The 18,692-nt window shown below is 38.8% G+C and overlaps 1 protein-coding gene across 1 annotated transcript in view; it reads left to right on the plus strand.

Annotated features, from left to right (window-relative positions):
* Nucleotides 1-18,692, plus strand: part of DCDC2C (doublecortin domain containing 2C) — a 147,419-nt gene that overhangs the window by 124,010 nt on the left and 4,717 nt on the right. Inside the window, exon 10 of the mRNA XM_049902815.1 lies at nucleotides 11,405-11,449. Coding sequence (XP_049758772.1) covers nucleotides 11,405-11,449 — 45 coding nt within the window. The remainder of the gene's footprint in view (nucleotides 1-11,404; nucleotides 11,450-18,692) is intronic.

An 18,692-nucleotide genomic window follows, 5' to 3' on the forward strand; every position in this document is an offset into this window, starting at 1 on the left:
TAGAAACCCTATGGTGCCGTTCTACTCTGTCTTACACGGTCACTACGAGTAAAAATTGACTCGGGTTTGGTTTTTCTATGGGTCATCTAATCAACTTGATGGCAGTGAGCTATGAGAAGTCTGGCTTTTGTTTTTGTAATGAAAAACAAAAAACCTATTGCTGTCAAATCAGTTTCAACTCATAGCGACCCTATAAGACAGAGAAAAACTACTCCATAGGGTTTCCAAGGAGTGGCTGGTGGTTTTGAACTGCCCAACTTTTGGTTAGCAGTTGAGCTGTTAACCACTGCATCACCAGGGCTCCTTTGATAATTGGAACTAGTGAAAATCATTGAGATACACACTTGGAGTTTTTAATAAAAGGAAACAAAGAAAGTTGCATAAAATAATTGGGGTTATATTTTAAGAAGAGTTTTCCGGCTGTAGGTCATCATTATAATTACGTGCAGTCAGTTAGCTTTGAAGAGGGGGGGTGGAGGTAAGTTGGAGACTTCTCTCTCTCCTAGGGCTTGTCTCTATACTATAGCACGGATTCTGAGTAGAATATGGCTGGAAAGAGGATGCCTTTTAAGAAAATCCTTCTCTTTTATAAATACTCATGGGGACTTGTTCCAGCTCTCTTTCTGCTGGACCCAGCTTTAGTCTTTGTCTGCTGAGGGTCTGTGGAAGGGAATGCAGACCCCTGTAGAGCTGAAAGTTACCTGGGAGGTCATTTTGTTCAACCTCCTTGTATTACACATGAGGGAAGTGAGACCTGAATAATTGTGAGGTCACTAACATTTTACATCAAGATCTATAACTAAACTTAAGTTTTTAGACTCCCATTCTGTGCTCTATCTACATGTGGAAGAGCTATTAAACAAGTGACTATTTGCAGAGAAGGAGGATGATGGAGATCAATTTACTGGTAAATAACCTGGGCTAATGAAAAAAAAATTTTTTTTTTTTTTAATGAAAACAGACTGGCCTCATGGATCATAAAAGTTTACATCAAGAGGGCCCATTGAAACTTGAATGAGGAAAGTATAGGGAAAGGCACTGACATATATGGAGCACATATTATGTGTTTGGTGCTATGCTAAGTATTTTATTTATATTCTTTCTTTTCATCCTCATATAAGGATTACCCCGATGATAGTAAGTACCAGTGTTCTAAGTTTGAGTTAAGTGAGACTCAGAGCATAAGTTACTTTTCCAAGATCACATTGCTAGAAAGTAGGTTTCAAATCGAGGTCTGTCTCACTCCAAAGCTTTTATTATTCCTATTAGTACATGAGTTTGCCTTCCCAGAGGCAACAATAGTACTTCACATAATGTGTAATAAATTTGTGGACCCAATTACTTCAGGAGTTTATATGGGCATGATTTGAATGAACTTACAAAATCTTTCTAAGGAATACTGAGAGTTTCCTTTCTTTTAATGGTGAGCAAACAGCACAAACAGATCAGCTCATGGGCTGTTCTTGAGGTCTCTCATTCTCTTATTTTGAATTATTAAAAAGACTTTCGTCCTATTTATTGCCAAAAAAGATTTAAGATGATTTGCAATTAAGAAATACTGATAAAAGAAAATTGAAAATCTTAAAAGAAGAATAAAAATATAAAAACACAGGCAATTAATTAGAAAATCAGAAAGATGGAAAATTAGGGTTTTGTTGCCAAAATAACATTCTAGAGGAAGCCTTCATAGACTGGACCATGGATTTCATCTCCTATGGAAAACTTCAAATTCCCTGCTTTATAGTTTTGGATTTGTCTTCAGGTTTCATCATTTTGAAATATTCAGGTGTCTAGCAGGTGAAAAGAAGTAACATTGACTGGATGTCTGGAGACAGGGGCTTTAATCCCACAAACATTAACACACTGTGTGGTCGTGCAGCTCACTTATTTGAGACCTTGTCTGAGTCTCATTTTTTCATGTGTAATATAAAAGATATTTTTAATATAAAAGATAAGGGCAATATCACTGGTTTTTAACCTTAAAAAAAAAAAATTAGATAACTTTACAGGGGAGAAATCTGGCAGGCACCCCCTACTCAAGTGATCAAGGTTAATATCATCAGCGATAAAAGTAAGGTTGATATCATGTACCTCTTGACGTGATGACATGAGAAGGAGCACTTCATCTGTCTGGTATTTTTCCGCTAAATCTATAACTCCAATTTTTTCATGAAAAAATATCAGCTGCACCCAAATAGAGAGACATTCTACAAATATCCATGTCATGAAAAAAAGAAAGACTGAGAAACTGTCACAGTCTGGAGAAGACTAAGAAACACGATGACTGAAAATAATATGCTGTCCCAGACCATCAACTGGTCATATGCAAGTTCCTGCTGAAGAAAATTAAAACAAGTCCACGAGAGCCAAAGTATGACCTTGAGTATATCGTACCTGAATTTAGAGACCATTTCAAGAATAGCTTTGATGCATTGGGCACTAATGACCAAAAACCATGTGAGTTGTGGATGACATCAAGAACATTACACATGAAGAGAGCAAAAGGTCATTACAAAAGACAAGAAAGAAAGAAAAGGCCAAAAGGATGTCAGAAGAGACCCTGAAATTTGCTCTTGAACATAAAGTAGCTGAAGCAAATGGAAGAAATGAGGAAGTAAAAGAGCCGAACAGAAGATTTTGAAGGGCAGCTGAAGACGATAAAGTATTATAATAAAACGTGCAAAGACTGGAGTTAGAAAACCAAAAGGGAAGAACATCCTTGGCATTTCTTGAACTAAAAAAACTGAAGAAAAAAATTCAAGCCTCGAGTTGCAATATTGAAAGATTCTATGGGCAAAAAAATTGAATGATCCAGGAAGCTTCAAAAGAAAATGGAAGGAATACACAGTCACTATAGCAAAAAGAATTAGTTGACATTCAGCCATTTCAGGAAGTAGCATATGATTAAGAACCGATGGTATTGAAGGAAGAAATCTGAGCTACACTGAAGGCATTGGCAAAAAAGCAAAGTCCAGTAATTGACAGAATACCAATTGAGATGTTACAACAAACAAATGCAATGCTGGAAGTGCTCGCTGGTCTTTGCCAAGAATTTGGAAGACAACTACCTGGCCAATCAACTGGAAGAGATCCCTATTTGTGCCTATTTCAAAGAAAAGTGATTCGACAGAATGTGGAAATTATCTCAAGTAAAATTTCGCTGGAGATAAAAAAAACCAAAAAAAACAAAAAAGAACCAAGAAACAGTTGTAGCAGTACATGAACAGGGGCTGCCAGAAATTCAAGCCAGATTCAGAAGAGGACATGGAGCGATGGATATCATTGCTGATGTCAGATAAATCTTGGCTGAAAGCAGAGAATACCAGAAACATATTTACTATGCAAAGGTATTCCAGTGTGTGGATCATAAAAAATTGTGGATAACATTGCAAAGTATGGGAATTCCAGAACACTTAAGTGTGCTCATGAGGAACGTGTACGTAGACCAAGAGGCAGTTATTTGACCAGAACAAGGGGATACTGTGTGGTTTAAAGTCAGGAAAGGTGTGTTGTGTCAGGGTTGTATTCTTTCACCATACTTATTCAGTCTGTATGCTAAGCAAATAATCCAAGAAGCTGGACTATTTGAAGAAGAATGGGGCATCAGAATTGGAGGAAGACTCATTAACAACCTGCATTATACAGATGACATGACCTTGCTTGCTGAAAGGGAAGAGAGCTTGAAGCACTTACTAATGAAGATCAAAGACCACAGCCTTCAGTATGGATTACACCTCAACATAAAACAAAAACAAAAAAAACCCCAAACCCATTGCCACCAAGTTGGTTACAATTCATAATGACCCTACAGAACAGAGTGGAACTGCCACAGTAGGGTTTCCATGGAGTGACTGGTGGATTCGAACTGCCAACCTTTTGGTTAGCAGCCATAGCTCTTAACCACTGCACCACCATGGCTCCCAACATAAAGAAAACAAAAATCCTCACAACAGGACCAATAAGCAACATCATGATAAATGGAGAAAATATTGAAGTTGTCAAAGGTTTCATTTTACCTGAATCCACAATCAACGCCCATGGAAGCAGCAGTCAGTAAATCAAAGGATGTATTGCATTGGGTAAATCTACTGAAAAAGACCCTTTTAAGGTGTTAAAAGGCAAGGATGTCACTTTGAGGACTAAGGTGTACCTGATCCAAGCCATGGTATTTTCAATCACCTCATATTCACGCAGAAACTGGATAATGAATAAGTAAGACTGAAGAAGAATTGATGCATTTGAATTATGTTGTTGATGAAGAATGTTGAATATACCACGGACAGCTCAAAGAACAAACAAATTTGTCTTGGAAGAAGTACAACCAGAATGCTCCTTAGAAGCATATTTTGGGCATGGTATCAGGTGACACCAGTCCCTGGAGAAGGACATTATGCTTGGTAAAATAGAGGGGTCAGCAAAAAAGAGGAAGACCCTTAACCAGGTGGATTGACACAGTGGCTGCAACAATGGGCTCAAACATAGCAATGATTGTGAGAATGTTGCAGGACTGGGTAGTGTTTTGTTCTTTTGTACACAGGGTTGCTATGAGTTGGAACTGGCTTGATGGCACCTAACAATACAAACATCCCAGACTGGATCCTAGAAAAGAAGAAGGACATTATTTAAGAAACTAGTGACATAATAAAATCTATTAAGAAAACATTCTGCATCCCACTTTGAAGAGTGGCATCTGGGGTCTTAAACGCTAGCAAGCAGCCATCTTAGATGCATCTATTGGTCTCAACCCACCTGGGTCAAAGGAGAATGAAAACCACCAAAGACACAAGGTAATTATGAGCCCAAGAGACAGAAAGGTCCACATAAACCAGAGACTACATCATCCTGAGACCAGAAGAGCTAGATGGTGCCCAGCTACAACAGATGACTGCCCTGACAGCGAACACAATAAAGAACCCCTGAGGGAGCAGGAGAGCAGTGGGATGTGGACCCCAAATTCTCATATGAAGACCAGACTTAATGGTCTGACTGAGATTAGAAGGACCTCGGTGGTCCTGGCCCCCAGACCTTCTGTTGCCCCAGGAGAGGAACCATTCCCGAAGCCAACTCTTCAGACATGGATTGGACTGGACAATGGGTTGGAGAGGGATGCTGGTGAGAAGTGAGCTTCTTGGATCAGTTGGTCACTTGAGACTATGTTGGCATCTCCTGCCCTGGAGGGGAGATGAGAGGGTAGAGAGGGTTAGAAGCTGGAGAAATGGACATGAAAAGAGAGTGTGGAGGGAGAGAGTGGGCTGTCTCATTAGGGGGAGAGTAATTGGGAGTATGTAGCAAGGTGTATATAAGTTTTTATGTGAGAGACTGACTTGATTTGTAAACTTTCACTTAAAGCACATTAAAAATAAAAAAAAAAAGAAACTAGTGAAATCCAGATAAAGTCTGTAGTTAATTAATAGTACTGTACATATTTTAAGGAACCCTGGTGGTACAGTGGTTAAGCACTCAGCTGTTCATGAAATGTCAGCAATTCGAACCCACTGGCCACTCTGTGGGAGAAAAGATGTGGAAATCTGCTTCCATAAAGCTTTACAGCCTTAGAAACCCTTTGGAGCAGTTCTATTCTGTCATACAGCATTGCTATGAGTAGGAATCGACTCAGCAGCAATGAGTTTGGGTTTGGAATGTATGTTAATTGGTTAGTTTTGGTAAGTGGAGTCTTTGGTGCAAATGGTTATGTGCTCAACTACTAGCTGAAGGTTGGCAGTTCAAACCAACCCAGAGGTACCTTGGAGACAGGACTGGCAATCTGCTTCTGAGAGATTGTAGCCTTGAAAACCCTATGAAGCAGTTCTACTCTGCACATTTGGGGTCGCCATAGGCCAGAATCCGCTTGACTGCAACTAACAACAACTATATATATGTAAGACGTTCATATAAGGGAAAGATGGGTGACGAGTAGATGGAAACTTTCTGTACTACCTTTGCAACTTTTCTGTTAGTCTAAAATTATTTAAATAAAAGTTTAAGAAAGCACCAAAACTCCTTTTTCTTCAAGTGGGATATCATGAAGAATTCCAATCTATTAAGCAGAGAAAAGGGGAATTGCATGGCATGGTTGAAGAAGATATGGGTAGGTTGATGACTACAAATTCGACCTTCCCTTTTCACCTTATTGGCTTTTTCCCACTGGTCTACAGGGAAACCTCAGGAACATTAGGGCTCCACATAACAAAGTGTGAACACAAATGTGTCGGCTGAGCTCCTGAGGGCTTTTTCAGCTCTAAAAGAGTATAGTTCTAGGTTTGCTGAGGAGTGTTTTTAGTGAAATAATAGAACTCAAACAATTGAGACTCAACCAAGCTATCAAATTTTGCTAAGAGATCAAAGTAAGAATTGAACATTGAATTTGACAATATAGAAGTCGTGCATAACCTTGGTAGATTATTCCCATAGAAAGATGACTATTAGAGGAGTTGGTGTAAAGAATGAAAGGAGTACGAATAGAGACATCCAGAATAGGCAATATAGACAAATGAGATAACATGGTTTACTTATTAAATAGGCAAATATTTTAAAGAAATTTATCCTACAAATATTTTCTGATTGTCTCATGTGTGCCAGCTACTGTTTCAGGGTCTGGGATAAAGACACAGTTGCTGCCTTAACGGAGCTTGTTCTTTAAGGAGACTGCCAATAAACACACACACACACACACTATGTTAGGTGGTAATGGCAGTAAGGTCAGGGAAAATAATTAAAGTGCAGTAATGGAGTTAGAATGCCCCTGTATTTATTTGGGATTGGGATATGTACCACTTTATATAGAGTCAACCTCTCTGATTAGATGATTTTGGAACAGAGACCTGAAGTAAATGAGGGAATGAACATGCAGATATTTAGGAGCAAGTGGTCCAAGCAGAGAGAATACTAAGTTCAAAAGCTCTGAGGCAGGAGAATGCATAAAAGGTTTAGAGGAATGCAAGGAATCCATTTTGGGTGGGGATGAGTGGGCAAGGGGGAAAGTAGTAGATGAGTTTAGAGAGGTAGCAGGTGGCAGAACATGAAGGGTTTTGTTGGACACAACCAAAAGGCTGGCAGTTCGAATCCACCAGGCACTCTTTGGAAACCCTATGAGCCAGTTCTACCCTGCCCTTTAGGGTCACTATGAGTCAAAATCGACTCAACAGTAATGGGTTTTGGTTTTTAAGATAGAAAGCTACTGGAGGGTTTTGAGCACAGTATTGATATTATATGACTTCTATTTAGATGAATCACTCTGCTGTATACAGAAGAAATAGTAGAGGATCAGAGAAACCAGTTAGAGCGCTGCAACCATCTTAGGGAGGGATGATGGTGGCTTGGATGAGAATAATAGTGGTGTAGATGGTGATTAGACTCTAGAGATATTTTGAAAGTAGAACCAATAGTATTTATTTACTGATGGATTTGATGTGGGATATGAGAGAGAGGAGCCAACGATGAGTTCATATTTGACCTAAGCAATTAAAAGAATGGTGTGTCAATATGCTGTGATGGTGAAGGCAATAAAGAATCAGTTTGGGAGGAAGATGATGAATTCAGTTTTAGGCTTGTTAAGTGAAAATATCACATAGGCAGTTGCCTACTATGAGCCTTAAGTTTTTGTGTGGGTGTGAATAGGGCTTGTGTATACATTTGGGAATTGTCAGAGCTTAGAAACTATTCAAAGCCATGGAACCAAGAAGATAATCTTGGGGGTGGATGTAAACAGAGAAGCTATGAGTCCTGGATGCTACAATTTTAGAAGTCAGAAAGATGAGGGAGAACCAGTCGAGAAAACTGAGACTGAGAAAAAAGAAAGAAACCAAGAGGCAGGTGGAGAGAAAAAGGGAGAGATCGATTCCAGAAACCAAGTAAATAAAATGAAAAAGGAGAAGATGATCAATTGAGTCGAATTTTGCTGATAGAAAGGAAAGTGAGAGCTGAAAATTGACAATTGGATTAGACAACTGGAAGTCATTTTCAACCTTAACAGTAGATTATTCCTGCAGAAAAATGAATATTAAACGTGATAGGAGTTGGTCTAAAGAATGGAAGGAGTGGAAACAGGCATTCAGCACAGGTATCTTTTTCTACGAGTTATGTTGTAAAATGCAGCGTAAATTGGGGCAGTAGCCATGGATGGATGGATGGTCAAAATTAAATTCTTTTTTAAAAGTAGTGGACATTACAGCATGTTTGTTCTTTTCTAATGGAGAACAAACTGTTGATACAGAAATGAGAGAGGGAATAATTGCAGTTTATGGAAACCCTGGTGGTTTAGTGGTTAAGAGCTACGGCTACCCAAAAGGTTGGCAGTTTGAATTCACAGGCCACTCTTTGGAAACTCTGTGGGGCAGTTCTACTCTGTCCTATAGGTCGCTATGAGTTGGAATAGGCTCAACAGCAATGGTTTTTTTTGGGGGGGGGGACATGCGGTTGAGTAGGTGAGAGATGTGAAATGAGTGTGTAAGTGGGAGAGAGAGCTCTATTTAAGAACAGTTCATTCAGAGTAACATAAAAGATGGCAGACTATATGGATACAGGTGCTGGAAGTTTGAGAAATGTGGTGGTGGGCACATGAGGAGGCTTTTTCTGATAGCTTTTATTTTCTCACCCAGAAGCAATGTCATAGCTTTGAATGCAGAGAGGGGAGGTCAACTTTTGAAGAGGAAAAAAAGTGTGACATAGTTGCTGAGGAGAGAGGGATACTGAATGGACCAGGGAAATGTATTAGGATTATGTCCTGGCACGAAGGAACCACTGGAAGTTAGAGACGATGAATCAAAGATTATGTATCATGATGGACCACGGTTTCTAAGGTGGTTAAAGAAGGAAGTGCACGTAAGATAGGTGAGGGACGGCAAAATTATGATAGATCGATGGACTGGAGTTGCTGATGAGACTTAAGATTTATCAACGTTTGAGCTTTAGAGGGAGAGAGCTATAAAGACTGTAGGGTGAAATCCAGATATTTAGGGGGAGTGTTAGAATTCTTGGCAATACCGAGGTCTAGGGTATAATCATGGGAGTAGGGTAGAGAACAAGGTCATTGGATGTGATGAATTAAAGGAAGTGTGAAGCCACAATTGGAAGGTTTGTCTTAAGTGGCTATTGAGAACCCCAAGAATTATGACAGGAGTCATGTTGTAGAGAGAGACAGGGGACCATCTGCTAAGACGTTCAAACAGTACAGGGGAATAACTGGAAGGTCTATAGATAACTTCTCCAAGGAAGAGTAGTGGGTGGTAGGGTCTGACGACATGATCTTCAAAGGGGCTGAAGGGTTTTAGGAAAGAAGAAGGGATATAGATCTGGAAATTGCAATGAGGAGCAAGGATGATACCAGCCCACTTCCATGCCCAGTGACATAAGCATGTACAAAACCCTTGAGAGGGTTACGAAGGAAACAGTGTCCTGGGGGAATGTGACTTGCTTAACTGTATCTGTAGGACACTTTGAAGTACACCTTAAAAGTCTGGAAAACGTATAGTCTTTGAACCAGCAATCAACAGATAAAAGTTTTTCCAAGGCTATATAATCAGAGATAAGTTCTCATGTCCTATTGCTGGACGTCATTTAGGTAACAATTTGACATAACGTGTAGTGGGTTTATGATTTATTTTTCTTCCTTTTCTTGTGCTTTATTCTGTTCTCCATATTTTCTATCACAAGCATGTTTGAAATCAGAAAATAAAAATGTTACTTTAAGAATAAAAAAATCTAATTGGTTGCAGGACAGCTCATTTGATGAACCTGTAATTCTAGGCCCACAGTTGGAAGAGGAAATCCTCCAAGCCATTATCAGAGATTTTGTGAATTCAAACTACTTTCTGATTTAACTTGTGACCCTCTATAAGGACTCTGTAAACATCTTTGCCGATGTATTTAAAAATGTTCTAGCCCACAGAGAAATCCGTGACCTAAGTAATAGTTACCAAACACAAAGATCGAATGCTATCTAGCTTTGGGTTTCTAACTTTTCACAAACTAATTATACCTTAAACCAAAACATGGGATTTTTTTTCACCAGTTTGAGCATGACTCCTTAATTCCTAACTAGCAGCTACCGTATGTCCTGGCAGTCACAAAATAAGTGAAAATGAAAACTCAGTTTTCAACCAAGTGTGGAATACAGTATTTCCATGATGTTCAAATCACATTACACTTTAAAATGTGCAATTGATGGGATTCTTCGTGGACAAAAGTAGTGGTTTTTCTGACCTCATCCAGCTGTTGCTGGTAAATCTGATTCTTGGTGGCCTCTGACCTCACACAATTATAATCAAAACCAGCCTTGTCTTGAAACTTAGTTTTTGTTCTTTTTTTTTTCCTTTGCTCCAATTTTCAGATTCCCCCAGCTGCTGCTGTTGGCAGTTTAATCTTTCCAATCAAGTCTTCTAGCCACTTCTCGAATTTCTTCCTTCAGGACTGTCAGCCCCCCAGCTGCTCTCACACATCTTTTTCATCTTGCTTGCCAAAACGTCAGGATGCACAATAGCTTCAGTCTAGTTATTTGGCTCCTGAGTTCAACTGAAGTGAAATGGTTATTAGCAAAACTATTTCTGTGTTAATTATGTCAATGAAAAATTCGACACACAGATACACTTCGGAACCTGTACCTATCTATCTTAGGACAAGTATTTTCATGTTATGTTTCTGGATTGGCGGACGCTCATACAAACAGTGCAAAACACCTGAATCGCAGCAGAATTATCAGATGAGATGTTCAGTGGGATGGATCTGCAGAGAAGTTTGTTGCATTTGTTTGCCTCATCCTTGTATGTATAAAAAAATGGGTGTGTTTTTTTCTCTCTCAAGTTTTGATGCAACTTATACACTTGTAGTTCTCGTATTTTAGAGTGAATATTCTAATTTTATTGCTCTTTGCTCTTGGAGTTTTATAAAACAGGTGCTGTGTAAACTGAGCTGGTTGACACGTTCTGGTTGTTCATAGAGCGCACCCAATACCTGCACTTTATGGTTTAGCAGTTTCACCGCAGAGACTTTGTTACCCACTGAATCTTGTACGGAGCAAAGAAAAGGCCACCATATGCCATTTACTTCCCATTATAAAATTGCATGAGGAGGGAGTTAAAGAAAAAGCTCAACTAAAATATGCTTTATTCTTTGAGGAAGAAAAATAAGAAGATCAAAATTCTACCAGTCGCCATGTCATCTTAGAAACTACAGTCTGCATGATATTCACATGACCCTTTGTATATATAATAAAAGCATGGTTATATTTTTACTGAAATGGGCCCTACACTCTCTCTATACTAGTTAACAGGGTTAAAAAAAAAAAAATTAACAGGGTTACAACCCCAGTAATTCTTTTAGCTGTAGGTCTTACTTTGAAATCTCATGGTATGTAAAACTTTTGGCCTGCTTATTAATATCTGGATTTTTTTTTTTTTTTTTTGAACAGCTTTCAAGAACTTCAGCAAGAATAAAAAAATGGTTGCAATTCCTGGTAAGAGAGCACTTGTATATTATCATTTATGGGGCACTCGTATATGCTATAATACAAGCGACGGTTATGTGCTCAATATTTGTCCATCTGTAAGTAGCCCCTTTGAAAAATATTAGCAATAGCTTCATTTTCTTCACTGCCTACCAACCTTTTCCCCTTCAGGCAGTCATCCGTGGGTATTACTGGGCTTTTGAACACACTACACTTTCATGACTATGCTTCAGTCCCCTATGCCATGTTTTGTGTGTACCATTTTCCAGCCAGTTGACAAAGGAAGATTTTGACGTGCCATATGGTGGCACTATCTGTCAGTCAGCAGTTCAGTTTAGGCAGATTTTCTTTGTTCAGTTATGCCATAATTTTAGTCTTTCACTGCCTTTGCCCCTATAATATTATAAAAAAAGGAGTGAAGAGAAAAATAAAGCTGCTGAAACTTGTGATAAGAAGTATAGGTTTCAGACAAGAGACTTTGGACAAGTGTGAAAATCTTTACGTTCACTGCAAGTGGTCAATCTTTAGGCACTGGTAGATGCTCATTGGACTGTAGGTTCAGTTCTGAAAAGAAGCAATATAGAACATGTAATAGTGCTAGAAATAGTTCATTGAAGGTTGTGTTTAAAATGCAAGGTGAATTCAGGGATATTCTAAGATGTATAGTTTATATATGTTAAAATGTGTGCCATCTATTTTATATGCTATTTTAATATATAATATATATAATTCTATCTTTAATTTTGTACATTCTAACTTAATATGTTTTTAGGAATGTTTTATGCATGAAACTAAAGAACCTCTGGTTCATTTATTACTTATTCCTCTATTCTTTCATTTATCAAATATTTCCTGAGTACCTTCTCTGTACTAGACTAAAGTGGGCACTGGAGAAACAAAGATGAGTAAGAGACACTCTCTGCCCTCAAGTTGCTCCCAGTCTAGTGGGGGAGACAGACTTCACGGAGAGTCACACACGCTTGCGCCAGGGGAGCACGTGGCAGGGCACTCAGCAGGCGAGTGAGTGGTGGAGCCATCAGGCAAATTTAGGGAATTTGCAAAGGGCAATTTGTAGCACTTGCAGCCTCTGCCTTTCACTTGGCATATAGTCACATACCTTGTAAATTTTTAGTTTTTCTTCTGTTACCCCTGCCTTTGTATTGTCAATCAAGCTTTTATGTGAAAATGAGTATTATGTATCGGTTTTTACCTCCGGTGTACTTTCCTACACGTGACAAAATTTTCATCTCACCATAATCTATGGTTCCTAAAGATCCATATTATTATCCCTATTTTTCAAGAATTAAATAAATGAAACCTAGAAAGGGAAGGTGACTCATCCAAGATTATTCTGTGATTAGGTAGAGGAACCAAGACTAACCCTTTATTCATTCAATCATTCTTTAAGAACAAACTATCAAACTGCTAACTGTGTACCAGGTTCTAGACTTAATACTGAGGAAATACATATGAATAAGACTCAGTTTGCTATTTGCAAGAAGCTCATGTCTTCTGGGGCTGGGGACTCAGCTGTATACACAAGAAAGTCAAGTATAATACCATAAGTGATAAAGTACACACTCTGGAAATATATCAAAGGGAGAATGATTGACTCTGGGCCCAGAAGAGAGGCTGCAAAAATTTCTAGAAAATGTTATAAAGGAGAGAATTGTTACAACGAACCATGAAGGATTAGTAGAAATTTACCAGGTAGACACTGAAGAGGCTGCTAGACAAAGCGATCAATATGTGAAAATGCAGGGAGCAATAAAGTGTCATGCGTCTGGGAAGGTGTAAATAGTTTGATGAGGTTGGAACAAAAAGTGAATGTCAGGGAATAGTGTGAGATGAAGATAGAAATACAGATAAGGTTCAGCTCTTGAAGTCCTTTAGATCAGCTAGAGTAGGCTAAGCTAGGCTGTAGTAAAGAGGTCAACTACCAAACTCAGTGGCTTTACGCAATAAATGTTTATTTCTTGATTGCATAAAACCTGTGGTGGACTGGAGGCTTTCCTAGGTGGCTCCTCTCTAAGTGGTTACTCAGGAATTCTTGATCTCATGATGCAACCATCTTCACAGTCTCTGAATTTGCTACAGGAAGGGGAATGAGTGAGAAGAGGAAGTTACATCAGATACTTACACACCTCAGTGCAGAAGTGACACGTCACTTCTATTCACAGTCCATTGGTCCACACTACTCATTTGGCTCCACCTGGATGGAAGAAGACTGGGAAACATAGTTTTTGGCAACTCTACACTATGAAAGGAGCCCTAGTGGCACAGTGGTTAAGAGCTCAGCTGCTAAATGAAAGGTTGGCAGTTCGAATCCACCAGCCGCTCCTTGGAAACCCTATGGGGCAGTTCTACTCTGTCCTATAGGGTTGCTATAAGTCGGAATTGAAACGACGGCAATGGGTGTGCTGGTGCTACACTGTGGGAAAGGAACATAAATCTTTGGTAGTCAGCTAACCATTTCTGCCGTACCCTTGTTTGTCATTCTATGGATTTTGGTCTTTATCCTGTGTTGTGGTCAGGTGCCTTTGAGTCAGTTCTGACTCATAGCAACAGAATGAAACACTGCCCGGTCCTGCGCCATCCTCTTGATCTTGTTATGCTTGAGCCCATTGTTGCAACCACTGTGTGAATCCATCTCATTGAGGGTCTTCCTCTCATTTGCTGATCCTCTACTTTACCAAGCATGATGTCCTTCTCCAGGGACTGGTTCTTCCTGATAACATGTCCAAACTATGTGAGATAAGTCTCACCATCCTCGCTTCTAAGGAGCATTCTGGCTATACTTCTTCCAAGACAGATTTCTTCATTCTTTTGGCAGTCCATGGTATATTCAGCATTCTTTGCCAACTCCATAACTCAAAGGCATCAATTCTTCTCTGGCCTTCCTTATTCATTTTCTACCTTTTGCATGCGTACGAGGCAATTGAAAACACCATGGCTTGTGTCAGGCACACCTTAGTCCTTAAAGTGACATCTTTTTAACATTTTAAAGAGTTTTTTTTGCATCAGATTTCCTCAATGCAATGCATCATTTGATTTCTTGACTGTTTCTTTCATAAGTATTGATTATGGATCCAAGTAAATGAAATCCTTCACAAATTCAATCTTTTCTCTGATTATCATGATGTTGCTTATTGGTGAATTTGTGTGGATTTTTGTTTTTCTTTATGTTGAGGTATAATCTGTACTGAAGGCTGCACCCTTTATCTTCATCAGTAAGTGCTTCAAACCTTTTTCACTTTCAGTAAGCAAGGCTGTATCATCTGCATAACACAGGTTGTTAATGAGTCTTTCTCCAACCTTGATGCCCCTTTCTTCTTTATGCAGTCCACCTTCTTGGATTATTTGCTCAGCATACAGATTGAATAAGTCTGATGGGGAAAGATATAACCCTGACACACATCTTTCTTGACTTTAAACCATACAGTATCCTCTTGTTCTGTTCAAATGATTGCCATTGATCTATACAGAGGTTCATCGTGAGCAAAATTAAGTGTTCTGGAATTCCCATTCTTTGCAATGTTATCCATAATTTGTTATGATCCACACAGTTGAATGCCTTTGCATAGTCAATAAAAAACAGGTAAGCCTGTTTCTGGTATTCTCTGCTTTTGGCCAGGATCCATCTGACATTAGCAGTGTTATCCCTCATTCCACACTCTCTTCTAAGTCCAGCTTGAATTTCTGGCAGTATCCTGTTGATGTACTACTGCAACTGCTTTTGAATGATCTTCAGCAATATTTTACTCACATATGACGTTAATGCTATTGTCTGATAATTTCCGCATTCGGTTGGATTATCTTTCTTTGGAATAGACATAAATATGAATCTGTTCCAGTCGGTTGGCCAAGTAGCTGTCTTCCAAATTTCTTGGCATAGACGAGTGAGCACTTCCAGGGCTGCATTCATTTGTTAAAATATCTCAGTTGGTATTCTGTCAATTCCTAGACTTTGTTTTTTGTCATTGCCTTCAGTGCAGCTTGGACTTCTTCCTTTGTTCTTGATCATATGCTACTCCCTGAAATGGTTGAACATTGGCCAATTGTTTTTGGTACAGTGATTCTGTGTATTCCTTCCATTTTCTTTTGACACTTACTGCGTTGTTCAGTGTTCGGCTCATGGAATCCTTTGCTGTTACAACTTGAGGTTTGAGTTTTTTCTTCAGTTCTTTCACCTTGAGAAGTGCTGAGAGTGTTCTTCCCTTTTGGTTTTCTAACTCCAGGTCTTTGCACATGTCATTATAATACTGTGTCTTCTCCAGACACCCTTTGAAATCTTCTGTTCAGCTCCTTTACTTTATCATTTTTTTCCATTCTCTTTAGCTACTCAATGTTCAAGAGCAAGTTTCAGAGTTTTTTCTGACATCCATTTTTGTCTTTTCTTTCTTTCCTGTCTTTTTAAATGACCTCTTGCTTTCTTCATATATGAAGTCATTGATGTCATTCTCCAACTCATCTAATTTTCAGTCATTAGTGTTCAATGTGTCAAACCTGTTCTTGAGACAGACTCTGAATTCAGGTGGGATATGCTCGAGGTTGTACTTTGGCTCTCATAGACTTGTTCTGATTTTCTTTAGCTTCAGCTTGAACTTATATATGAGCTATTGGTGGTCTGTTCTGTAGTTGGCCCCTGGCCTTGTTCTGACTGGTGATATTGAGATTTTCCATCATCTCTTTCCTCAGATGTAGTTGATTTGACTCCTGTGTATTCCATCCAGTGAGGTCTAAGTGTATAGTTGCCATCTATGTTGTTGAAAAAATGTATTTGCTATGAAGAAATTATTGGTCTGTAGAAGTCTATCATGAGATCTCCAGCATAGTTTCTATCACCGAGTCCATATTTTCCAACTACTGATCCTTCTTATTTCCAGCTTTCGAATTCCAATCGCCAGTGATTATTAATGCATAAATCATGGGGATGGTGTGATCAAATTTATGTTTTTTAAAAAATCACCCAGATAGCAGGGGGACAGGGAAAAGTAAGAGTGCTATGGGATATTCACAGTAGTCTAGCTATTGGAAGGTGAAGGAATGGACCCAAGCTATGGGGAATAGATAAGAAGTAACAGATTTCTGGGAGTAGAACAAATTGACCAGAATTGGCCACAAAATTGATATGAGTGGCCAGGGTGAAATTAAGGTTTCTGGATTGGAGTTTGGATATTTCAGTACCTGAAAACAAGAGAAATAACAAGTTGTAGAGGGAAGGTAACATTTAAACATGCTGAGTTTAAAATATGTAAGTTTTGTTACTTGACATCTCTCAGGTAATGTGAAGCCTCTAGCGGGAAGGTAACATTTAAACATGCTGAGTTTAAAATATGTAAGTTTTGTTACTTGACATCTCTCAGGTAATGTGAAGCCTCTAGCTGACGATGTCTTTACACGTTTTATTTGCCAAATGGCATTTATGATTGTAGGAATTGGTGGTATAGTAAATGTTGTTTGGCCAGTGAAAGATTAATAAGTACATGACACTTTTTCTGACCTCTATAGGTTATTTTTCATGTGTTGGTGTCTATTCTAGAGAACACTGGCTCTGGATTCTTCTGTGCTCTGTTTTCTTTCTTTTAAATTTTACTAAAAGTGCCTTCCCTTCTTCAGTGACTAATAGAAAAATTGAGTCCAATGTTTAAACAACTAAAGCATTATATCAGTTTCATGAATATTTGTAACATATTTTCTGTTCTTGCTTCTCTGATACTGTCCTATCCTATTTTTTTTAACGATTACTTGAGACCATATTTCTAAATGAGAGTAAAAGTGATAATGTATGTAAAAGCATATTGTAACTATAGCATACTATGTAAAAATTATTATTTTTTAATATTAGCGTTGTCACTATTAAATCAGTGACATAGCAGCAACATTTGGTATATTTAACTTGGTTTAGCTGGGTATTACATTTATTGGTGATTTTGTTTTATTTTGTTTACTGAAAACAAGAAAAAGAACCATATGACATTCTAGAGGAAAAAAAATCACACGAACTACTAGAAACCCCAATAAAAGTAGAAGCCCAAAGAAAATCACCACTGGAACACCAATTACAAGAAAAGTCATCATCAAGGGAACAAGAACAACTACCTGAGAAACAAGAATCCCTTGGACAACCATCACCAAGACAACCATCTCAAGAACAAATACCTGAGAAGCAGGAATCCTTTGACCAGTCATCACCAAGACAATCATCTCATGAACAAATACCTGAGAAACAGGAGTTCCTTGAACAGTCATCACCGAGACAATCATCTCAAGAACAAATACCTGAGAGGCAGGAATCCTTTGACCAGTCATCACCAAGACAATCATCTCATGAACAAATACCTGAGAAACAGGAATTCCTTGACCAGTCATCACCGAGACAATCATCTCATGGACAAATACCTGAGAAGCAGGAATCCTTTGACCAGTCATCACCAAGACAATCATCTCATGAACAAATACCTGAGAAACAGGAATTTCTTGAACAGTCATCACCGAGACAATCATCTCATGAACAAATTCCTGAGAAACAAGAATTCCTTGAACAGTCATCACCGAGACAATCATCTCATGGACAAATACCTGAGAAGCAGGAATCCTTTGACCAGTCATCACCAAGACAATCATCTCAAGAACAAATACCTGAGAAACAGGAATTCCTTGACCAGTCATCACCGAGACAATCATCTCATGAACAAATTCCTGAGAAACAAGAATTCCTTGAACAGTCATCACCAAGACAATCATCTCATGAACAAATACCTGAGAAACAGGAATTCCTTGAACAGTCATCGCTGAGACAATCATCTCAAGAACAAATACCCAAGAAGCAGGAATCCATTGAACAGCCATCACCAAGACAATCATCTCAGAAACAAATATCTGAGAAACAGGAATCTCTTGAACAGTCACTACCAGAGCAACAAGCCCAAGAACAATTACCTGAGAAGCAAGAACCCCTTGAAAAGTCATTGCCAAGACAACCATTTCAAGAACAAGTACCTGAGAAACAGGAATCCCTTGGACAGTTATCCCTGGGGCAGCAAGCCCAAGAAGAGGTACCTGAGAGAGAAAAATCCCCTGAACAGCCATTGGCAAGACAATCACCTCAAGAAAAAATACCCGAGAAACAGGAATTCCTTGAACAGTCGTCACCAAGACAACCATCTCCAGAACAAATATCTGAGAAACAGGAATCCTTTGAACAGTCACTACCAGAGCAACAAGCTCGAGAACAAGTACCTGAGAAGCA

The sequence above is a fragment of the Elephas maximus genome, chromosome 12 (genome assembly GCF_024166365.1).
Source record: "Elephas maximus indicus isolate mEleMax1 chromosome 12, mEleMax1 primary haplotype, whole genome shotgun sequence".
Taxonomy (NCBI): Eukaryota; Metazoa; Chordata; class Mammalia; order Proboscidea; family Elephantidae; genus Elephas; species Elephas maximus.